General features: G+C 46.7%; 2 protein-coding genes across 2 annotated transcripts in view; one reads left to right on the forward strand and one right to left on the reverse strand.

Moving 5' to 3' along the window:
• Positions 1-25,723, forward strand: part of CEP89 (centrosomal protein 89) — a 211,511-nt gene that overhangs the window by 65,605 nt on the left and 120,183 nt on the right. The window contains exon 10 of the mRNA XM_068127073.2: positions 24,732-24,832. Within this exon, the coding sequence (XP_067983174.2) occupies positions 24,732-24,832 (101 nt within the window). The remainder of the gene's footprint in view (positions 1-24,731; positions 24,833-25,723) is intronic.
• LOC137434252 (E3 ubiquitin-protein ligase RNF182-like) overlaps positions 1-25,723 on the reverse strand; it is a 142,511-nt gene that overhangs the window by 4,247 nt on the left and 112,541 nt on the right. The gene's annotated exons all lie outside the window — the stretch shown is intronic.

The following is a 25,723-nucleotide window of genomic DNA, read 5'->3' on the forward strand; positions in this document are numbered from 1 at the left end:
CACCAAAAGTCCTCCGACCCTGCTTCCCCACCAACGTCTCAACCTTCCCCTCCCAACTCAGAATCATTGGTATCTTCCGTGATGAAGCTGATTCTGAGGGCCTTTCACTCGCTCACCGCAGGCAGGTTGGTGATCTTTCTGTCTTCTACCGACTCCTCTCCGACCTTGCTCCCCCAGCTCTGTCTGTGCTCTGTCCCCCAAATATTCTTGCAGGATGTACAAGATCTGCCAAAATCAAGACTCTCTGCTCACCTTCACTCTTTCGTTCCTCTTTTCTCCTGCCTCTAGAACAAACTCCCACACTCTCTTCAATCCCTCTCCTCCCTCCAGGTCTTTCAAACAGCTGTTCACCACCATCTCTTATCTTCCCCCATACAAAACCTTGATCTTTTCTACCCCTGTTAAAACACCCCAAATCCACCTTTTTTCAAGCTCCGACTTCATCAATATTATAATAGGCGTAGATGATTCTGTCTGTTGGACGTCTGTCCGGGGGGTGTGGCTGACTCGGTTTGCAGAGTAGCTCCACCCACTCCTCCTTCTCGAATAGCTTTGAGGCCTGTTTAGTTAGGCCCGTGCTGTCTTTCTCTCTCACAGATTTATTTCAATTCTAATTCGATATATCATTTCATTTTTCGCAGTCGCTAACATAGTTTTAGACTCAGTTGAAAAAAAACGGGAAGAAAATCCGATGAAAGTTTCTGTTTATAGAACGAAATGAATTCTCAAAGGCCTTTAAAATAAAGCCCATTCATTGAGTCACCCTCACGATTTTATATCGAATTCACCATCTGATTTAATTTTTATCGATGGTTTTAGACTCGGTGTCAGAAATAATTGAGAACATTCACACACACGCGGGAAAATGCAGAGATATATTTTTAAAATTCGCGTCATGCTGTATCATACACCGCCCAACATGATACCGACGGCAACGTGTCGACATATATTAAAAATTCGCTTTTCTTTTCCGTTAAGATATATTACTTTTTCGTTTGATGACAGTCGTCACAAAAACGTCAACAATGATGCCGACATATATTTCTTCGTTTTTATTTCATTCAACATTATTATCCGGAAGTAAAGGTTCACGTGTTCATTTCACGTGTGCATGGACGTGTAATTCACATTTGTAAAATATATAAATTAACAGACGGGAAATTGCTGAGAGATATTTCTTCGTTTTTATTTTATTAGTTATGAGCAGAAGTACCCGGCGTTGCCGGGCGGGGGGAGGAGGGAGGGTCACGTACACTTTAAACATGTATATACATGTTGGATGTGGGATATATACGTGTGTGTGTGTGTGTGTGTGTGTGTGTGTGTGTGTGTGTGTGTGTGTGTGTGTGTGTGTGTGTGTGTGTGTGTGTGTGTGTGTGTGTGTGTGTGTGTGTGTGTGTGTGTGTGTGTGTGTGTGTGTGTGTGTGTGTGTGTGTGTGTGTGTGTGTGTGTAATTGGACATAAGAATCGGAGCATCGTTGCACATAAGAATTGAAAATCATAAGAGATAGAATTGTGAGAAACAAAAATAAAAAAAACAACTGTGTGTGTGTGTGTGTGTGTGTGTGTGTGTGTGTGTGTGTGCGCGCGTGCACATGGATGTGTGTGTCTGTGTCTGTGACTAAGAGAGAGACAGAATTGTGAGGAACAGAAATGAAAAAACCAGGTGTGTGTGTGTGTGTGTGTGTGTGTGTGTGTGTGTGTGTGTGTGTGTGTGTGTATATATGTGTATTTGTGTGTGTGTGGGTGTATATGTGTGTATGTGTATATATGTGTGTGGGTGTATATGTGTATATGTGTGTGTGGGCGTGCACGCACATGCATTCACATGTTATCAGAAGTAAATACATTGTGTAGATGACATCATTTGTGCATCTGATAAATTGCCAGTAACCATTTTGTGAAACTGAATGTGCAGGTGCAGCATCTAACTCAATATGTCGAAATGCCACACACGTCCATGCCCGTGGGATTCCCACGGGTGACCCCACTAGTCTTACTATAATTCACCAAATGTCTGTCTGTCTGTTCGAAGGTACCGCAAAAACGGCTCAACCGATCGCAACGATATTTTGGGTGGGTATTCCTGGGACCCCTGGGAGTAAAATAGGCTTTGTTTTTCCAATTTTTCCAAGTTTTCCAATTTTCCAGTTTTTCCATACACGATGGAATAATATTTACCAATATGAACAGTGATGTGGCTTTTATTGAAATTCTACAAATACTGTTTAGATTTTGATGACAATTATGAACCTGCCGCGAATGCGGAAGTGGACAGATGACGGCAATGCGCGGGTTTGATAATATCCAAATACAACCGTCATTCAATCGTAATGTTAAATCGTAAAACGTTAATCGTGTTAATCGTTTTGTTAAAGTTTCAATTGATGATTGGAATTGAGTGAGTACAATTACGATTTTGAATTCGTAATTGTATTCACCCAACCGTACAGAACTTCACATCAGGATTTAAATATTTGTTTATGTCACGAATGTTGTTTAAAGTTTATTTTTTTATATTAATATTATTTCATTTATGATTGGAGTTATGCTGTTTGGAATGAAAAAAGAGATATTGAGTTCAAGTGAATGACGAAATGCCATGACGGTTTCTACTTTCTAAACGTGAATTCGCGGATCGCCATATGCAGATTCGCCTTGGACTGGGTATGGAACAAACGTACCCATTTGTTTTCCAACGGGTACGTTTTTCATGGAAGTCCTTCACAAACTTGCTGTCCATGTCTGTCATGCGACTGAAGGTGCTACAGCAATGTGGAATTTATTGGTTTCATGCCTTAGCATTCCCAGTGTGTACCCTGGATTAGAATAGGTACACCGTATCCCTGCATGTCGTAAGAGACGACTAAGAGGGTTGGCGTCAGGAAGGGCATCCGGCCATAAAAAAAACATTGCCTCAAAAAGAGAACCATGACAATTACAACGACATATGGGCAGGGTACAGCCTGAAGTGGAGATCGGTTTCTGAGGTTTGGGACATGGAATATAGGGACAATGACAGGGAGATCAGGATAAGTGGTGGAAGTATTGGTCAGAAGAAGAGTGGACATATGTTGTGTGCAAGAGACAAGATGGGAGGGAAGTGGTGTGAGAATGGTGAAGGGTAGGCAGGGACAGAAATACAAGTTTGTGTGGCAAGGGTGCCTGGAGGGCGTGAATGGTGTTGGTGTCCTGTTTTCTGAGGAGTTTGTAAACAGTGTGGTGAGTGTGACTAGAGTGAGTGATAGGTTGATGATGGTGAAAATGATGATTGGAAAGCTCTTGGTGAACGTCATCTCGGGATATGCTCCGCAGGTTGGTCGGAGCGATGAAGAGAAGGACAGGTTCTGGTGTGCGATAGAGAAGCTGAAGGAAAACGTGAAAGATGAGGAAGTTGTTGTGGTAGGAGGAGACCTAATTGGACATGTGGGAAGGAGTATGGATGGTTTTGAGGGAGTTCATGGGGGTTACGGATATGGTGTGAGAAATGGAGAAGGTGAAAGGATTTTGGAGTTTGCTGATGGAGCTGATTTGTTGATTTGTAATACCAGTACTCAGTTCCAGAAAGAGGATAATAAGCTTGTTCGCCTACGCACCATCGTTGACTACCTGATGGTGCGTAGGCGAGATAGGGGGCACCTCCGGGACACAAAGGTGATTCCGGGGGAGGAGGCTGTTTAGTGTTTCACAGCACCACTTGGTTGTCTGCGACATAAGGATGAAAGGTGCGAGGAGAGCTCGGCGGGTGAAGTACCAACCGAGAATGAAGGTGTGGAGGTTGAAAGAGGTGATAGTAAGGGAGGCAATAAAAGAGAGGCTGAGTAGGGTAGACGATGATGTGGTTGAGCTTGAAAGTGGTTGGATGTCAATGAAAGCTAGTCTGTTGGGAGCCGTTGGTGAGGTATGTGGATGGACAAAAGAACCACCGAGGCACTCGGAAACATGGTGGTGGGATGATGAAGTTGGAAAGAGGATTGACGAGAAGAGGAAGAAGTTCAAGGAGTGGCAGAAGGCGAAGGGTACGGGAGCAGAAACAACAGAGCATGAAAGTTATAAGGCAGCCAAGAAGGCTGCAAAGAAAGAGGTAGTAAAGGCGCAGGAGGCATGTAGGAAAATGTTCGGAGAACGCTTGGATTAGGAAGAGGGTCAGAGAGCAGTATTCAGGATTGCAAATTAGATAGCGAAAGAGAGGTGTGATGTGATGGGGGTGAGTTGCTTGAAGGATGAAGTGGGACAAATCATTGTGGACCCAGATGGAATTAAAGGAAGATGGAAAAGATATATGGAAATGCTGTTGAATACAGAGAATGAATGGGATGGCAACATCGAGAGTAACCCAGTTTTAGGACCGGCAGAGAAGATAACTGAGAAGGAAGTTGAGGAAGCGATGAAAGCAATGGAGAGTAGAAAAGCGGGAGGGCCGACGGGAGTTGTGGGAGATATGTTGAAGGCAGCAGGAAGTTGGGGTGTGAAGAGAATGACAGAGATCTGTAATCTGGCGGTGAAAGAAGGCCGCATTCCAGTGGATTGGGAACTGAGTACCCTCGTCCCTCTATACAAGGGGAAAGGTGACCCTCTAGAGTGTGGCTCGTACCGAGCGATAAAGTTATTGGAGCATGGAATGAAGGTATTGGAAAGGGTGTTGGAGAGGAGGATCAGGAAGAAAGTGAAGATCGATGAAATGCAGTTTGGATTTATGCCAGGAAGAGGAACGACAGACGCGCTTTTTATTGTGAGGCAGTTGCAGGAGAAGTACATGGAGAAGAGGAAGAAGTTGTTTCTTGGGTTTGTTGATCTGGAGAAAGCATTCGATCGTGTTCCACGCAAAGTATTGACATGGGCAATGAGGAAGTTAGGAGTGGAGGAATGGTTGATCAGAGTCGTGATTGCAATGTACAAAAGAGCGCGCACAGCTGTAAGGACGAAGGACGGGAACAGTGGTGAGTTTGAGGTGAAGGTGGGAGTGCATCAGGGGTCGGTACTAAGTCCACTACTATTTGTAGCTGTGATGGAGGTGCTGGCTCAGAACGTAAAGGAGGGTTTACCGTGGGAGTTGTTGTATGCAGATGATCTGGTGTTGATTGCGGACAGTATGGATGGACTTTTTTTTGTATACTGAATCGAGGCTCGTGAAAGAGCTGACAACCGTGAGGGAAAGACAGCACAGTGGGGCCACGAGGGAAAGACAGCACAGGGGGACCGCGAGGGAAAGACAGCACAGGGGGACCACAAGGGAAAGACAGCACAGGGGGAACACGAGGGAAAGACAGCACAGGGGGGGACCACGAGGGAAAGACAGCACAGGGGGACCATGACGGAAAGACAGTACAGGGGGACCACGAGGGAAAGACAGCACAGGGGGACCACGACAGAAAGACAGTACAGGGGGACCACGAGGGAAAGACAGCACAGGGGGACCACGAGGGAAAGACAGGACAGGGGGACCACGAGGGAAAGACAGCACAGGGGGACCACGAGGGAAAGACAGCACAGGGGGACCACGAGGGAAAGACAACACAGGGGGACCAGGACGGAAAGACAGGACAGGGGGACCACGACGGAAAGACAGCACAGGGGGACCACGACGGAAAGACAGCACAGGGGGACCACGAGGGAAAGACAGCACAAGGGGACCACGAGGGAAAGACAGCACAGGGGGACCACGAGGGAAAGACAGCACAGGGGTACCACGAGGGAAAGACAACACAGGGGGACCAGGACGGAAAGACAGGACAGGGGGACCACGAGGGAAAGACAGCACAGGGGGACCACGACGGAAAGACAGTACAGGGGGACCACGAGGGAAAGACAGCACAAGGGGACCGCGAGGGAAAGACAGTACAGGGGGTCCGCGAGGGAAAGACAGTACAGGGGGACCGCGAGGGAAAGACAGCACAGGGGGACCACGAGGGAAAGACAGCACAGGGGGACCACGAGGGAAAGACAGTACAGGGGGACCGCGAGGGAAAGACAGCACAGGGGGACCGCGAGGGAAAGACAGTACAGGGGGACCACGAGGGAAAGACAGCACAGGGGGACCACGAGGGAAAGACAGCACAGGGGGACCGCGAGGGAAAGACAGCACAGGGGGACCACGAGGGAAAGACAGCACAGGGGGACCATGAGGGAAAGACAGCACAGGGGGACCGTGAGGGAAAGACAGCACAGGGGGACCACGAGGGAAAGACAGCAAAGGGGGACCCCGAGGGAAAGACAGCACAGGGGGACCACGAGGGAAAGACAGTACAGGGGGACCGCAAGGGAAAGACAGCACAGGGGGCCCGCGAGGGAAAGACAGCACAGGGGGACCGCGAGGGAAAGACAGTACAGGGGGACCGCGAGGGAAAGACAGCACAGGGGGACCGCGAGGGAAAGACAGCACAGGGGGACCGTGAGGGAAAGACAGCACAGGGGGACCGCGAGGGAAAGACAGCACAGGGGGACCGCGAGGGAAAGACAGCACAGGGGGACCGCGAGGGAAAGACAGTACAGGGGGACCACGAGGGAGGGAAAGACAGCACAGGGGGACCGCGAGGGAAAGACAGGACAGGGGGGACCGCGAGGGAAAGACAGCACAGGGGGACCGCGAGGGAAAGACAGTACTTTGGCCAAAGTGATGGGAATAGAGCCTGTGATTGATGTTGTGAAGAGGAACAGGTTGAGATGGTTTGGTCATGTGTTGAGGAAGGATGAAGGTGACTGGTTGAGAAGAGTGATGGAAATTAGACTGAAGGAAAAGAAGAACAAGTGGAAGGAATGTATGGAGACAAAAGGTCTGAAGGTGAATATCGGAAGCTGTGTGCAGGAAGGGTGTCGGAGTGAACTCCATTCAATGTACAATGTGCGCTGAGTGGGTTCATCAAAAATGTAGTGGTCTGAGGGTCATTAACCAGTGTGGCAGCTACATTCAAATGTAAGGTGTGCACAGAGGGAGCTGCAGATGGAGGAAATGTTGAGTTGGATCTTGGAGACGGCGTGAAGCTGGAAGGTGTAAAAACATTTTGCTACCTCGGAAACATGCTGAATGGAGAAGGTGGATCAGACTCGGCAACGGTTGCTAGAGTGAGATGTGCATGGAAGAAGTTTCGGGAACTGAGTGGCGTATTGATGAGGAGGGGAGTGTCGTTGAAGCTGAAGGGAAAGGTGTATGCTGCATGTGTGAGAAGTGTTATGATTTATGGGAGCGAGACATGGGTAATGAACGTAGAGCAGCAACGAAGGTTGGAAAGGGTGGAAATGCGAATGGTTCGATGGATGTGCGGAGTATCGTTGAGAGAGAGGAAGACAAATGATGAATTGCGAAAAATGATGGGAATAGAGCCTGTGATTGATGTTGTGAAGAGGAACAGGTTGAGATGGTTTGGTCATGTGTTGAGGAAGGATGAAAGTGACTGGTTGAGAAGAGTGATGGAAATGAATGTAGAAGGAAGTCGAGGACGGGGAAGACCGAGAAAGACCTGGCTAAAGATTGTGGAAGAAGAAATGCGGGCCAGGGGGTTAACAAGGAGAGATGCAGAAAATAGGGCAAGATGGAGAAGATTGTCATGGGGACCGCAAGGCTAACCCCCGCTCTAGCAGGGAAAATGGCCTTAAAATGCATGTTGTTTGTTTTGTTGTATGCTTTAGCATTCGCCGTTTCTGCATTGTCTGTTTGCTTCTGGCCCCCCACCCGTGCGTAGCACGGGTACCTCACTAGTTACTGAAATTGCTAGTAGTGTTCATTTGCTTTATACCGTGTACCTCTCCCTCCCTCCCCCAGCCCTCTCCCTCCACAGATCTACTGACGTCCCTTTTCTCTACTGTTGTTGTGCTTGTGTGCTTCCCTCTCTCTCCTCTTGTCTGCCGCTCCCTTTATTGTATGTTTTTTGTCTCTTCTATACAAAATTGAAGCTCCTGTAAGAATGAGGTGACTGATGGTAAAACGCAGTGAACTGATAATGGGCCAAAGTTGAACACAATAAGCAAGGAAAAGAGGAGGGGAAAGGAGAAAACACAGAAACTTGCACATAAAAGGGTTAGGTTCGGAGGAATAATGGATGTGGAAATGATTGTGAGCATGGATGGGGGAGGATGTGAGGAATATGGTGCACCACCTGCTTGAGACCCTGAAGGGAAGTCTGTGATTGAACTATCTTTGCAAGGCATATCCACAACCAGGATAAAATAGGAATGAAGGAGTTGAGGTGTGCACTTTTTCTGGTTGTTGAGAGTTGAACTAGGAATGGGTTACGCGAAGAACGCATGCATCTTGGAGTTGTTGGGGAGGGTTTGAGGGCACACTTGACCCAACCAAAGTTTTATAGTAGGCCACAAATCACATCTCAGACACTACTCTTGAGGTTATAAGGACATGTTAGATGTAGTACATGGCTGACTGACTTTCCTTTGAGGCAGTTTTATCTCCACAGCTGCTGATGATTTAACATACAGGAAATACAACATGAAATAATCTTGAGTTTGTAGCGGTTACCGCTGGATGCACACAATCGCCTTGCACCGGCCAGAACACGGCCAGACGCGCCTCTCCCGGGCATGCCCGGACTCACTGTTCCCGGGCACGCCCGAACCTCCCGGGCACGCCCGGTCTCGTCTTTCCCGGGCATGCCCGCTATCGCCTTTTCAGGGCTCGCCCAGAGCGTCCGGGCATGCCCGCTATCGCCTTTCCAGGGCTCGCCCAGAGCGTCCGGGCATGCCCGCTATCGCCTTTCCAGGGCTCGCCCAGAGCGCCCGGCACGCCCAGCCTCGACTTGCCAGGCCGCAGCCAAACACGCCCGGGCAGGTCCAGACTCGCCTTTCCAAGGCTCGCCCTTGACACCCGGGCATGCCTGGTATAGCTTTTGCCGGGCAAACTTCCCGACATAAATGTGTATATATATTGCTGCCCGATAAACGGGCTTGTCAGAATACCTGAGCTGTTTTGTTTCAATAAAGCAACTCGGACGAATTCCGTCTTTGGTCGCGTCAATTCTTTCGACTCGCGTTGGAGCGCAGTTCCTTCAAGTTGTTGCAATGGTACCTCAATGCTGCTCCCTTTTTAATATAGTCATGATAATAACAACTATACTGCCACATGGCTTCTCAGCTCAATTTTGAATCATCACGACTCCAAATGGGGTTGTGAATCCAAGGTTGGGAACCCCTGAGTGGTAAAGCTTCTGTGAGTCACCTCGCTGGTGTGAGTTTGATTCTCAAGGCCACTAAGAGCAGGGTTTTCAGTCAAACGTCAAGCCTTGCCAGTAAGTTTGTGAAAAGTTGGGTCAATCATCCCTACTCTATGAGCTGTTGGGACATTGTGTATGGTTATGATAATAATTGAGATATCCAGTAGCATCTAAATGGACTTTGCTCAGGCAAATCTTATCCCGGGCATGTTTGATCACTTGTTTGACTGTGATAAGGTTGAAAATATCCCACAGGTGTTGAAGCATTTCGAGAGAGAGGTTTATTCTAAACAAGGGCTTATCAGTTTAAACTGCAAATATATTACGTCTGCAGCTTGTCTATTAGAACAAATGCAGGTCCACAGATGTTGCACATAGATGTCTCAAAGTACACATGCCGTCATTGTGGATTGGGCAACATATTCCAGGTTTAAAAAAACTCCTTTTCCATGATTTGCTCCTTAACCATAGATGCGTGCACCCCTGGGTATACCCATCTGTACAGAATTGGTATACCCATGGGTACACCTATCTATAGGGTTAATAACATCTAAATTCCGATATCATACTTTATATCCTTTTGTGTCTGTGATATTGGTTCATTTACATATATGTATATATGTATATATGTATATCTTTTTTTTTAACAGTACATTTTTGGTACAAGCATTTCTATGAAATACATGTAGGGTAGGGTGGTGCTCAAAATAATTTTTTTTAAATATTTACTGGGACATGGCTTTATGTTGTTCCTTTTGTTCGAAAATGAAACGACACCAAATATGAAAGCAATCTGATTTTATTTAGGGGTGCCACATCAGCCTTCAAACTAAAGGTGTCTACAAAACTTTTCTATATATGGATCGAAAGCAAAACCAGAAGTTTGTTTTATGAAAATCCACCCTCCACTCACTTTCTTTGTATTCTAGCAAACACAAGTTACAATAGCTGCACAAATAGCACTATATTGATATGAAAACTCAAATTCAATGATAACAATCCAAATGTTCAGTTCATAAAATGAAGAGACACCATATCACATAATATTAAAAAACCCAAATATAATGAGAAATGTAACTCCTATTTCTGGGCCTGTTTCACCACTGTTGCCTTCTTGGCATCGGGGTACATCTTCCTGTGAGCAGCAACAACTTGAAGCAGAGCTTGCTTTTGCTCTTCATCCTTTGTAAGGAGCTTATTGTAGTCTTGTATCAATGCGACACCCCTTTCTGCCCTGTCGTTCACCACGACTAAGCCACTGGCGGCTTTCTTTGCTTCCTGAAAGCTGGTTTCTTGCTCCCATGAACCAGGATCCTTATCCATCCAATCAGTTGGGGTCCCTAGGATGCTGAAGAAATGCTTGGTGTGTTTTGTTATGAGGCCAGCGATTGACAGGGCGGTTCCTCGTTTGATAGCTGGTCTCTTTGGAGAGGGGTTTTCACCGTCATTTTTCAATGCTTAAATCATATTGATCTTGCTTTCTTTATCAATTCTGGTGTCAAAGAATGCAAATGCCACTAGTACTGGGCTCATGTACCACGTGTGGCGGCCAAGTGCCTTCAAGGCTGCCTGAGCCATCTTCTGATTGATTTGTTCAAACTTTTCCAACTTCTTGAAGAGGTTAATGTCATTCAGGGGAGCCTCAATAGCTTGTGGAGCCCGAAACCAAGCCTGTACATACACAAGGCAGACAAAAATGTTGAAGGATCGGAGTTCTCTTGCCTCTCGAAGTGTCAAGTGGAACTCTGACCGAAACATGAACACCTGTAGTGAATATAGTGCTTTTGCCATCCATCTGGCTCTGTGCATTGCTCCTGGAGCCATGATCCGGATTCCACGAGGTGGGATTCCTCCCATGTAGATGACAGTCAGTTCTAGGAGTTCACGATAATCATCTCGTGGCTGCTGATCTTTCAAACACACAAGAACGTTTTTGCTTCCAACACAGTGTCTACAGATCCCATTGAAGCCTTCCTCTCTGAGAATTGATCGTGAAGAAACTTCCTGTCCTCGGGGTTGGTGATTATGGCCTCCGAATCTGCATGCCTAAGATCAAACGTCTTCTCCAAGGAGGCCTTGAAGGATGCTTCCTTTTTCTCTTGGGTCGCACCACCCCGCTTTGCACCTTTTTGGAGGCTCCTCCATTCTTCATATAGCCTCTCCAAACGATGGATGCAGTGCTGCTTCGTCGTTGTAGGTAGGTGAGCTTTTTCCCAGATCTTCACAACCTCTTCAATGGTGAGGGTTGCACTCTCCCGGGCAGTGCGATTCTCCTTCTTCAGGTGATGGAAAAACAGGACAAGAGATTTATGCACAGTCGGGAGCTTGGCACCTTTGATGGCATCTCCAGAAGTGGACCCAATGAGATACACATTATCCTGAGCCCGAGTTTTCAATGAAACACTGGTACTAGCACATGCCATATCTGCAAAATAAGCAAGAATGTGGGTAAAATCCTGTTAATTCTTACTCCACAGGGTCACTCTCTACAAAAGAGCCACAGTCAATAAGTTAGGCCTACATATTACACACTAAAAAAGCGTACCCCTGACCCCGGGAACCTGTACAAAACATGCATGAAAATTGCCCAGATAGTGATCATAGGAAGTCTCAAAACTGTATGTATAATATATTGTATATATATAATGTATAATGTGTATTTATGTATATTTATTATTTAATGTATATTTACTATATATTTATTTTTAATATTATATTTAATGTATATATATAATTATGTATTTATTTTGTGTATGTACAGCCCAAAAAATGGGAATTCCTATTTTTGCATGGGGGAAAATTCATCACTGATGTGGCACCCCTACATATTATTGGATTCCATTCAAATTTGGTGTGCTTTCCTTTGACACCAAAAGGAACAAAAATAGACCATGTCCCGGAGAAAATCTGCATTTTGATTTTTTGAAGCCCACCCTAAATTTGTAGGGCTCAATAAATACATCTCAGCTGCTTTATTGTTGTAGGGGCTCTTCGTCCTCAATGCATGTTGTAATAAAAAAGAATGAATAAAAACCAAATACTTTTTATAAACTATGAGAAAAAAAACTAGAGCAATGCGACTGTGTCGCCAATATGCCTACGTGTAGTCCCTGCCCATAACAATGGGTAGACGCCCTCGTTCACTGTCCTAAAAATAAACAAGTTTGGTTTAAATCCCTTCAGCTGTTTTGAAGTACTAGGGCGTGCCCGCACGTACGTGCTTGCCCGTACGTGCTTGCCCGTACGTGCGTGCAAAAAAACATGCGTGCAAACAACAACAACAAAAAAAAACTTTGAAACCACGTGGCAGTAACGACCACAGAACCCCCCCCCCCCCTCTATTTACATGAAATGGTTTGGTCCATTCGCAAAGCCAAAGCGAACGGCTTGCGAGTACGGTGACCATACCTTGGGAACCACTTGTCCGATTAATTTCAAACCCTGAAAAGGCACATCCTCGGGTCCCCAGCAATATACCTGGCAAGTTTCAAGTATATCGGACTGGTAGTTGTCGAGAAACAGCGGTCGCATACAGACACACAGAGATTACTGGAATTATAGAGAGATGACATTTTTACCACAGGACAGGTTAAACATCGATCAGTGAAGCATTTTGGAGAAGGGTTTTTTTTAAAATATCGACTTTCAAGCTAATATGGCTGTCAAACCACGTGACATATGACATCAAAAATGTACACTCTGCATATATATGGGTAGGGGATCATGTTTGTGAAGTTTCGTGTTTATCGGATAAGGTTCGTTTTTTCTATCCAAGATGGCTGCCAAACCACGTGACCTATGACATCATCATTTTCACCTATATGCAACAGTGCTGTTAGATGATATTTGTAAAATTTCGCATCAATAGGGTGAGCGGTTTCAGAGATATAATTATTTAATATTTTTCTTCAATCCAATATGGCTGCCAAACCATGTGACCTATGATGTCATAAATTTAATATTTCAATACAAATCTGTCATAGATCATGTGCATGCAATTTCAGATTTTTAGGATAAGGAAGTCTATTAAAACATTTTTGGCTGGTATACCACTTCACCTATGATGTCATCATTATCATGCTTTTGTTCCACATTGAGAGTACTTGACAATGTGCCAAGTTTCAAATTTGTCCATTCAGCGGTTTCCGATAAATATTTTTACAATTATTTGCTTTCAATCAAAGATGGCTGCCATACCACGTGACCTATGACGTCACAATTATCATAAAAAAATTCTGCATGGGTGTCACTCCTACGCTGAAAGTTTTGTCTCAATTGGACATGTGGTTGCTGAGAAAAACGAGGTTTAGCCCATACGGACGGACGGACAACCTGAAAACATAACGCCTCCAGCCACCTTCGGGGGCGGAGGCATAAAAACAACTTTCTATAGCTTCGCATGATCACACCTAATACCTAATTTACTTGGCTACAAGTAAATTCTCTCAAGGCTAATAATTTCAAGGCTACAAGTCCATCTCCAGAGACCTTGCTGTTCAATAATTTTGTCAATGCCATTTCTTTTTATTTTCTGATTTAATAGGATATATTAAGTTCTGAATCAAAAACAAAGTTTCTGTAATATTAACAGTTAAATAAAGAATTGTGGAGACCAAATACTTTTGTCAATTTCATCTTATTTTTTAGAGAAAATTGTGAGTTATTTGAAAAAAGTGCAAGGATGCCAATATTTTTGGCCACGGCTGTATGTATGTATGCCCCTCAAACGTATACCAACCAGAACTGAGGATCTGGTCACATTACAGGGTGATGTGATTACGTCTGATGTCATTACGGCAGTACAGCGGCTGACTCTCCGCACACCGCCATTTTGATTCCATTTTCCTTCAGGCCGAACATATCGTCGAACCTGTCATATATCACAATTGCCATGCTCTACCTTTACATTTTTCATTCAGTGTGAAACACAAACAAACCGATTGTTAAAATGACCATCAAATATCGAAAGCATCGGCGTTACGGCTCTGGCAACAATATGGTACGTATAGGCCTTAGGCGTTATGACTCACCTTTGGGCTGCTTTGGACAAATTAAACCCAAGTTTCTTAATACAGTAGTGTATCGTTTCAGTAGTATCATTTTCGTAATAATAATAATAATAATATAGTAAATATCACCACAACACTTTAATCCCAATGGCGTGAATGCAAATCCAATGGATTGAAGCGGTGTATGGTTCATGAATCTATAAGCGGTGTACGGTACTAATAACCGTGAATGAATGAATGAATGAATGAATGATCGTTTTAAGGCCATTTTTCCCCGCTAGAGTGGAGGTTGGCCTTGCAGGCCCCATGACCTCATGGGGCCCTGTTTGAGGCAATGTTTTTTATGACCGGATGCCCTTCCTGACGCCAACCCTTAGTCGCTTCTTACGATGCGCAGGGATACGGTGTACCTATTCTAAATGGGGGTACACACCGGGATCATTCATCCCAGCAAGCTGGTACTCAATTTGCCGACCTCGGAAGGATGACAGGCTGAGTCAACCACCCTGGTGTTAATTCAGCGATCGACCGGGATTCGAACTCAGGATCCTAGGATCCCAAGCTAGCGCCCTAACCACTAAGCCAACACCAGGCTCAGAAGTAATAACCGTGGAAGTAAGGAATTTGCCTCGGGTTTTTTAAAGTAATATCTAATGATAACGAATTTTGAATTTTTGAGATAATGATAACGTAATGTTAATATTATAGTAAATCTAATCGTAACACTAATCCCTTCGTAGTGACTGCAAAGTTACTGTTGGTTAAAATATATCATCTTCTACTACTGTGTTCAAAAAGTATCCGACCTTTATTTTTCGTGCGTAAAAAAAAGAAGAAGCTAGGGAGGCGTTGATTGGTGCACGTATGTAGGCGATCCTAATGCGCACGCGTGAATTTTTTCCCACCTGCAGAAGCTGTCATTCGACGGCAGACCGCCGATGAGTAAGGACATGTAAGTGAGCGCCGTCGGATTTTCGTTTTTGACAAAATGACGGAAAAACTTGAACAACGCTACTGCATCAAATTTTGTGTAAAGCTTGGCGATTCCCAAGTGGAAACGATCCGCAAGATTCAACACCGTTCATTCCATTATGAAGGAGGATTTGGGCTTCAGGAGAATCTCAGCGAAGTTCGTACCAAAGCTGCTAACGATTGAGCAGAAGCAACTCCGTTTGGAGATCGCACAGGACATGCTGGAGACTGTGAACAGCGATCCCAGCTTCCTCAACACAGTGATCACTGGCGATGAGTCCTGGGTTTATGGGTACGACCCAGAAACCAAGTTGCAGTCATCACAATGGAAGCATCCAACATCCCCGAGGCCAAAAAAAGTTGTTACACAAAGTTACACAAAATTTGATGCAGTAGCGTTGTTCAAGTTTTTCCGTCATTTGGTCAAAAACGAAAATCCGACGGCGCTCACTTACATGTCCTCACTCATCGGCGGTCTGCCGTCGAATGACAGCTTCTGCAGGTGGGAAAAAATTCACGCGTGCGCATTAGGATCGCCTACATACGTGCACCAATCAACGCCTCCCTAGCTTCTTCTTTTTTACGCACGAAAAATAAAGGTCGGATACTTTTTGAACACACTACGTATATATTAAAGTAGCGGCAGTTTTGTGTCTGTCCGTCACGCTACGTCATTACGTCTATGATGACATAACGACGGCTGACTCCACCGACCGACATTTTAATTTATTAGTACACCCGCTCACGACAGGAGTGGCAGGAAGGGTCATTCCGCTTTGGGGTATATAGATTACAGTAGATCTTCACTCAGTTCTGTAAAAAAAAAAACTTACCTCACCAATGTCGGGATTCCTTAAAAATTTATTTGTTTAATGCTATAATCAGCATTTGCGACTGTTTAAAAAGCTAATTATATGACTGTGTTTGTGGTTTATAATATTTAACAAGCCCGGCTACTCCTCTGTTAGACTTTTGGTCTTATTTATATAAGATGTATGACATTTTTACTCCCGCCAGGGAGTAATGCATTCGATCGTGTCCGTGTGTGTGTGTTCGTGTGTTTGTGAACAGGATATCTGGAAAAGTTCTGAACGGATTTGGATGAAAGTTGGTGGGATGATTGCCCTTGGGATAAGGAAGAATTGATTAGTTTTTGGTGAAGCTCAGGATATTATTCCGGATCCAGGAATTTTTTGAAGGATTGTTTACCATTGGAAGATAGGGCTCATTTTTTTTTAACATTATCTTCTATATATTCTATATTTAACATTGTGATATGAAAATAGTTTTCATATTTGTTGTAAATGTAGTTTAAACTCGTGGTTATGCGTTAGAGCGGTGTATTTTGTTAGCAGCGTCGTCTTCAAGGTTCTTTTTTTTGTTTTTTCTAATAAAGACATATTCTGTCATTTTAAAACCACCAAAGTGTGTATTCGGTTTCCCCGTTTCATAAAATGTATTGTTTGATACGTATAATGCTTTAAAACTGTTTTTTTTTTGTTTGTTTGTTTTTTTACCTCAGTAGAGATATCAACATTTATTTACCTCAGCGAATGTCAATCGTGGTGTCAGTATTTGATGAACTTATAAAGACTTAGGTGAGTTATAAGTGTGACAAGCATGTGCACGGGATTCTTCCCAGAAGAATGAGTGGTCGCATTAGCTTGTACGACTTAAAATGAGCGAGTTTTGTTTTCACGTTTGGGCCAGTTTTACATGTTGTATCCCTATTAGGAATGAAACGCACGTTTTTCCAGGCTTACAATTTTATTTGAAGTCACACATGCCTCAAAATACACTCACTTATATAGGATTGAACGCTGAATCCGAAAATGTAAGTGAAATTGCCTTGTTTTTTTTAAACATTATCTTCTATATATATTCTAAATATATATATCTGTGCAGTGTCTGTCTTGTGTTGTCTTGTCTTGTCACTGAACTACTCCCTCAAACTTTTGTGAAATCGTACTATTCCAACTTGACCCACGGCGGGAGTATGCGCTCTACTGAGTGGCGTTCTAGTTCATGCATATTTTTGGAAAAGTTTAGATTGGTACCCTTGCCTCGGTTTTTAAAGTATTGTTACAGATACGACTTTGATGGTATGGTGGGCCGAGCGGGATGGCCGCCGTATCCGTACAAGTTACCCCGATTGCACCCGGGGTTGACTAATCGCGCTATGCTGGCTCAATAAGAAAAAGAAGACACCCGGCTGGATTACAATCACACAATACGACACCAGGGATACGGTTCTCAAAGGTTGTTATTACAATTGCGGAAGGTTTAGATTACAGGGACAAGAGGGAAACATAGGAAGGTGGGCACTTAAACACACTTATATTATCCCCGGACAGACGACAGGTAAACGCGGGACAAGGCTCACTCACACGGGGTTTGATGGCCAGGAAAGCGGGTAGCGATCGCTCCAGGTGCACCTGTGCTCAGGGCAGGATCACGTACGGTGGTGTCCAGAGATGCGTGAAGGTATCACAGCGCTTGTGGGTCGCGACTTTGGTCTCAAGCTGGGGAGGTCGCTCAGCGCTCGGGAGGGTGGCGTCTTTTCCTTCCAAGCTCGGGGCGCATCTCACGTCACGTCCGGCGCGGGGCCGCGTATATCCGGCGGGGAGTCACGCCCTCGCTCGTTAGCTCCGCCCCATATGGCATCGGCCCATGGCTTCTCATTGGGTGCGGGGGTTACCGGCTCCGCCCTTGACGAGGGGCCGACAGGGAGCCCCCTTCTGGGTAACCCCGTCGAGCACATGTTCAATGGCGGCCAACCGAGCCGGAGTGAGGACGCAAAGCCGCTGTTGTTGTGGTTGTTGTTGGAGCTTGAGATGATGGGAAGAGATGCGGGGAGGTATGGGAAGGTCCTAAACTCCTACTGGTGCCATATCATCACATTCTGGTGCAACGAAGAGTCATAATTAATGGAAACAAGTCCTTAACTGACATAGATTAAGAATAACTAGCAAGATGTCCTATAATTGTCTACGTGTGGTGCGGGGGACCTGGGCACGACATTTAATGGGGGAATGAAGGGGAAGATCGGCTCTAATGGGTGTTGTTTACAGACAATGGGACTAGGGAATGGGGTAAGGGGAGAGTTGGGGAGTATCGGAGAAGATAGGGGAATATTTACAAGCGGATATGGAGGTCAAATTCCATATTCGCAACATTGCACCCTTCTCTACCCTCGGGGCGTCCCGACCCGATAAATTTTTACCTACTTTAGTGTGGCACGCAATGTAGTTCCCTCTACTATTAACTCTACCCTGAGTGCGACAGTTTTATAGATATTCACAAATGAGTAAATATGTCCCCCTGCGACGTTGCACCCTTCTCCTCTCAGAAACACACCCACAGGATAACCGAATCCGGAAAGAATCCTCAAACTAAACATACAGCCGGTAGGGAGCATTATTTACAAGACTACGCTGATATTTACACTACGATCCAGGACCTGTCTTTGGAGGAACACATGCAGATGTTATGCATAGAGAGAGCGCGCTTGCCAACATCGATACACCAACCCACGAGTGCTCTGTGGCCGACGGCCTTTAATAACGTGCAGAGCACCCTTTCCGAGCATCAACAGCACCACCCCACCACCAATCGGTGCAGTCACCATTGTTCAATGAAATAAAAATAAATTCGACAACCCCTAACCCTGCAGGTGTCTCTTGCTCTTCTTGTGGTGCACTTGGTGTTAATTATTAGTGGTTCACCTGTATGGCATAGGTGCCCCGTTGACCCATAGGTCCATCCCCGGGTGGTGCTTGGCCGCAAACGAACTGCGGTCCATTGTGGGTGGCCACAAACATTGCGGTCCATATGGTGTATCGATCCAGGCAGCCAACAGCGAAAGTGCAGGCCCACAACTGCGTAGCCAGCACCTCTCTCTCCTCTCTCTCTACCCCAAAGCCAGATCCTCGGAGGTGGGAGACAAAAGAAGCAGACAAGTGAGTAAGGTGGTAAGGGCGCAAAAGTGCACGCAATATAAGGTAATGCACACTGGGGGCACATGGGAACCAGGTGAGACAGGTACGTTCCTATCGTACGCCCCCCCCCCACCAGGTAACCTACATGGCCCCTCCCTTACCCCTTACTGTATCCACACAACACAACACTACCCATAAACATCTACTTTACAAATCAACAAACATCCCTACTGTCTTCCCCGTTCCTCCCATATACCAAATTCGTCTTCTCTCCCTCCTAACCAATCAAATTTGCCATTTTCAACTCTCATCAAAATTTGCCATCTCCAACTCAACATCAAAATTTGCCATTACCAATTCATCATCAGTCCCTCCTAGGGAGGGAGAGATGGAATCACCCCAATGTCTCATCCACGTCGTGATGCGTCTCACAAATCCACACAGCGATTCATCTCCTGCAACAAACAAAGAAAACACAGGTGTGGAGTCATCATCATCACCACAGGCAAGTGGCTGCGTATGGTGCGACAGGTTCATTAATCCTAACTATTTCCTAAATGACTTTAACAACTTTACACTACCCGGGGTCTTTCTCCGGCCAAACCATTGGCCCTCTTACACTATGGGTTCTAAAAACCAATTCCCATTGGCCAAACTGTGGTGCTCTTCAATTTGGGGTCTCACTCCCCCGATTCATCTCCCGGTGCCCTCGTACAATTTCTGGGCTGCGACGTGTACCTCTCCCAGTGGGTCTACCCACCTGCACACCTCCACCACTGCAGTTGCCTCCGAGCTTACCTGCTCCTTACCCTAACCTAACTACCAGGGGAAGGCCCTCTGGCTCTCTCCCCACTCCGTGCCCTCTCTGGCACTGGGCTGCCCGATCCACACCCGGGATCCTCAGGCACCCACTCACAACTACCGGCTCCCAGAGCCCACCTGCGGCCTCACCTGGCCGACATCCTCACAGTGGTGGAGTGCCCAACCAACTACACACACTAACAGGCTACACGCCCAGCCATTTCCACAACACTAATGCACCCATTCGCAACACCATTCTGCAACCGCACCACAAATGCCAATATCCAACCACAATTTACCTGCACCCTCTACCTAACACTTACACTACCTGCCCCGGGTGCTCGCGAAAGGGGTCCACTCTTCCCCCATCCACACCTTCGCACCATGCACACCACTCCGTACCACTCACTCCAACTCTCTCCACACACCTGTACCTGCACACCTGTGCTCTCACACCTGGTGCCGCCTGCACCCTTCTCTCCCCAAGCGCATTCGCGCTGATCCACACACTCACTACTCATACACTGCTCCACACACCTGTCCAGTTGCACACCTGTGCAATCACACCTGTTCAATTCTCACACGCACGGCATCATCTCAGCTAACTACTCCCTTCTGAAACTTGCGCTTCCCAGTCGTCCCTTTAAACTATTGCGCTCCCTCGTCATTATAATCCACACTAATCTACCTGCGTCCCCACTACAGGTATCAGTCACTAACTAATCTTAACGTTACCTAATGTCAATCTCTTCTAGATCCCTACACACAATATCCTAACCCACCCGGGCTAGTTTTCACTGCCATACACCCCATAAGCTATTGCGCATTTGCCCCCCACCTGTGAGGGATGGTGGATTTGCCATCCCACCACATCGGGGGTCTCTCACTACCAATTTCGCACATCAAATTGCAACAAATTAAAAATTTGGCCAATCACTGCCCATCATCTGCCAATCACTACTGCCAATCCTTTGCCAATCATCAAATTTTGTTTTTCTCTAATTTTTGGGTCCAAAACACTAACCTCATCACCCAGTCTACTCACTACTGCCTCTCGGTGCGCCAATCCCTGTCCAAAGCCCGGCTTCGTAAAGCCAAGCAATGGATGCTGGTTGTTTTGTGCCAGCGGCTGGGTGCGTCCCGCATTCGGTGCAGGGAAGGAGGTTTACCCGGGCCGAGATCCCACGCACCATCTCGGCACGGAGCCATCCAATGCCCCGATCTCGACCTGCCGGCACGTCTCACCAAAAAGTGGTCGCCATGACGACTCTTTCTCTCGGGCCGCCCGCTCCGCCTAGTGGAGCACAGACGCGGCCGTTCAAAGCGAGGCCCAGCACGCACCGAGGGCCCGATTCGGCTATAAGTCGTTCTAAACTCTATCCCGTGTAACGTCGATGCTTCACCTGGACGCTTACACCCCGCAGCCCGTTCCTTGCTCACACATCCAGCCGTGCCCATGCTCCTCGTACCTTTCCTTACACACCCAGGTACACCCATTCCACTCACAGCCTTGGTCACACACCTGACCACCGAACACTTTGGCACACATTCGTTGCTCGCACACCTCACCAATACACCGCTTCGCGCCCCCTCCGCGGTCACCTCCTCTGTGACAATCACAGGTGTGCCCTCATTCGCACACCCAATCACGTGCCTCACCACCAACTCCAGCGTGCATTCCCACTCACGCTCTACCATTCCAGGTGTGCATCCTTCCATCCCAGGTGTACATCCTCGCTCACCTGTCACAACTAACTCACGCTCCATGTCACTCTCACTACTTTCACCTCCATTCCTGACAGCGCACTCACCCTTACTCTTGACAGCGCACTCTTTCCTCATGCACCTGTCCGTCACACACCTTCCTCGCGCACACTCTCCCGTCACACCCTCTGTAACACTCACCACACCACGCTTCCATGTGCTCCCTCGCACACGCGCTACGACCGACTCACTCTCGCCAGCACCCTCACTACTCCTTGGCACGCACTTTTTCCTCACACACCCCAGAGTCGGACTTTCTTGCACACCTCCTCTTTCGCACACCAGACCAGTCGCACACTTCACCAACGGCCTCTCACGAACATCCGGGTCTATCTCGACCCCCAAGCTTATTAAATCACCTGGCGCATCATACGCACGACCATATTGGTCACCACTTACACCGGGTCCTCTTTCTCTTCGCTTCTCCTCCATCACCTGCGAATCCCTCATCCGGTTAATGAGCACATCATCACGATCCGAACACAGACTTTGGACCAATTCTTTTACTTCCTCCTTTATCTCTTTCTTATCCTCTCTCCGTCGCTTCTTAATTTCGCTCACCCCTTCTTCCACTTCCTCTAATTTTTGCTTCATCTCCTTCATCTCTTCGTGCGCCCCTTTAAGTTCTTCCTCTAACTCCACTTTATTTTTTTCTATGTGCTCCCGCACCTCCCGCTCTTTAACCTCCATTACCTCTACCACCTTGTCCATTTTCCTCGTCAGGTCCTCATGTACCGTCTGGCACTCTTTTTTAATTACCCCTACGTCCTTTTTCATCTCCTTCTGTGTCGATTTTAAACCCTCTATTACCGCTGTGTTCTTCTTTACCTGGTCCCCCAACTCCTTTTGTCCCACTGTCAGTTGTTCTACTCCCAGCGTCAACTCCTCTATACCACCTTGCAATTTTACAGTCCCCTTTCTCACCTCTTTCTCCATGCGCTCCTTACAGTGCCTCACCTCCTCGCGCACTCCTCCGACCTCCTCACTCACTCCTCTTCTGATCTCCTCTCCCATCACTTGCATCTCCTGCCCAGATGCCACCCTCATCTGCTCCATTTCCTCCCTGTGAGCATCCAGTTTGGTTTCTACCCCCATTCTGACCCCCTCTATCTGCTGCTCCATTTGTTTAACTTCCCTTTCCGCTTGGTCCCTCATGTCCCTCAATTTGCCTTCCATACTGTTTTCTAACCCCTCTAACCCATTTTTCACTCCCTCTATTTGATTCTCTTGAGCGGCCATTCTGTTTTCTACCCCCGTTAACCCATTTTTCACTTCTTTTATCCCGTTGTCTAACCCCTCAAAATTATTGTCTAACTTCCCAATTTTCTTGTCTAACTCCTCAAAATTATTGTCTAACTTCCCAATTTTCTTGTCTAACTCCTCAAAATTATTGTCTAACTTCTCACCGGTACCCCTCGCTTCGTCCCTCATTACCCCCATTTGGTTTCCCATTACCCCCATTTGGCCCTCCAATCGCTCACCCTGAGCATCCATCCGGTTCCCCAACCGCTCACCCAATCGCTCAATTTGGCTCCCCATACTCATCTGTACAGCTGCCTGTAACTGCGCAATGAGGGCCTGCATGTCAATCGGCTGCATGTTAAAGCCCGCTGATACAGCCGGCTCGGCTACCGCACGCTCGTGCGAGGCGCCTTTTTGCGCGCCCGCTACTTCGTGCGTGACGGCGCTATTTTGCGAACCTGCCGCCCTCACTGCTTCGCTCTCCTCTTGTCCCTCAATTTGGTCCTGGATCGACCCTACCTCACTCTCCTTTACCGGACCCCAGCCGTCTTGATCCGCCATAGCGCGACTTTCAAAACTCGGTTTTTATTTTTTTTATTTTCGTAAAACAAATTGAAATTTCGCCGTTATAATTTCGCGCGGGAAACGCGCTCCGAATCGATTTTCCCTCCCAAAATTTGGGCCTAACTAATTTAGTCCCGGGTTCGAATTCCACTCCTCGACACCAATTGTTACAGATACGACTTTGATGGTATGGTGGGCCGAGCGGGATGGCCGCCGTATCCGTACAAGTTACCCCGATTGCACCCGGGGTTGACTAATCGCGCTATGCTGGCTCAATAAGAAAAAGAAGACACCCGGCTGGATTACAATCACACAATACGACACCAGGGATACGGTTCTCAAAGGTTGTTATTACAATTGCGGAAGGTTTAGATTACAGGGACAAGAGGGAAACATAGGAAGGTGGGCACTTAAACACACTTATATTATCCCCGGACAGACGACAGGTAAACGCGGGACAAGGCTCACTCACACGGGGTTTGATGGCCAGGAAAGCGGGTAGCGATCGCTCCAGGTGCACCTGTGCTCAGGGCAGGATCACGTACGGTGGTGTCCAGAGATGCGTGAAGGTATCACAGCGCTTGTGGGTCGCGACTTTGGTCTCAAGCTGGGGAGGTCGCTCAGCGCTCGGGAGGGTGGCGTCTTTTCCTTCCAAGCTCGGGGCGCATCTCACGTCACGTCCGGCGCGGGGCCGCGTATATCCGGCGGGGAGTCACGCCCTCGCTCGTTAGCTCCGCCCCATATGGCATCGGCCCATGGCTTCTCATTGGGTGCGGGGGTTACCGGCTCCGCCCTTGACGAGGGGCCGACAGGGAGCCCCCTTCTGGGTAACCCCGTCGAGCACATGTTCAATGGCGGCCAACCGAGCCGGAGTGAGGACGCAAAGCCGCTGTTGTTGTGGTTGTTGTTGGAGCTTGAGATGATGGGAAGAGATGCGGGGAGGTATGGGAAGGTCCTAAACTCCTACTGGTGCCATATCATCACATTCTGGTGCAACGAAGAGTCATAATTAATGGAAACAAGTCCTTAACTGACATAGATTAAGAATAACTAGCAAGATGTCCTATAATTGTCTACGTGTGGTGCGGGGGACCTGGGCACGACATTTAATGGGGGAATGAAGGGGAAGATCGGCTCTAATGGGTGTTGTTTACAGACAATGGGACTAGGGAATGGGGTAAGGGGAGAGTTGGGGAGTATCGGAGAAGATAGGGGAATATTTACAAGCGGATATGGAGGTCAAATTCCATATTCGCAACAGTATATATATTTTGCCCCAGGAACAACTATCTGCATTGAGGAGTAAGTTGCAGGACCTGGAGAAAGAAAACCAAGCACTCCACACACAGATCATAAAGCTGGAAACTGCTGGTGGAGAAAGGTATGCATAAGAAACAGCGTTATGGTCTGTATGTAACTATACACAAAGAATTAAGTTAAGCACCCCCCCCGTTTTTTTACAACCTCGCACATTACAAGTTTGTTGTCGTCAAAACAGTGTAATATACCCATGTTATTGCTATATTTTCTGGAGAAGTGATATTATGGTCACATAAAAACATAACAATCATGCCGTGTTCAATATTTTATTCTGAATAATTTAAGGTGAAATTTTTTGGGAATTTTAGGCATATTTTCACCTCAATTTAAGTATGGAGCTATAGGTCCATCACGGACAGTGTGGATGACGTTTATGTTTTCTAACGTACAGTCATTGTTCTGAGAAGACCTCTAGCGATCTTTGCGTCAATAACGTGTGTAGGACCCACGTGATCGGATCACTGACTCAACCCTACGTCTCATAGACCCTGTAAGCCGTCGTATGCGTTGCTGTGGCAGGTTGTTCCATTCCCGATGTAATGCACGTTCGGGACATGTTGGGACGACAAATTGCGAAGATGGTCCCTCCAATAGCCAATCTGGATGAATTGGAACGTGCATTACATCGGGAATGGAACAACCTGCCACAGCAACGCATACGACGGCTTACAGTGTCTATGAGACGTAGGGTTGAGTCAGTGATCCGATCACGTGGGTCCTACACACGTTATTGACGCAAAGATCGCTAGAGGTCTTCTCAGAACAATGACTGTACGTTAGAAAACATAAACGTCATCCACACTGTCCGTGATGGACCTATAGCTCCATACTTAAATTGAGGTGAAAATATGCCTAAAATTCCCAAAAAAATTCACCTTAAATTATTCAGAATAAAATATTGAAAACGGCATGATTGTTATGTTTTTATGTGACCATAATATCACTTCTCCAG

This window comes from Myxine glutinosa, chromosome 10, assembly GCF_964187855.1.
Source record: "Myxine glutinosa chromosome 10, kmMyxGlut1.1, whole genome shotgun sequence".
NCBI lineage: Eukaryota > Metazoa > Chordata > Myxini > Myxiniformes > Myxinidae > Myxine > Myxine glutinosa.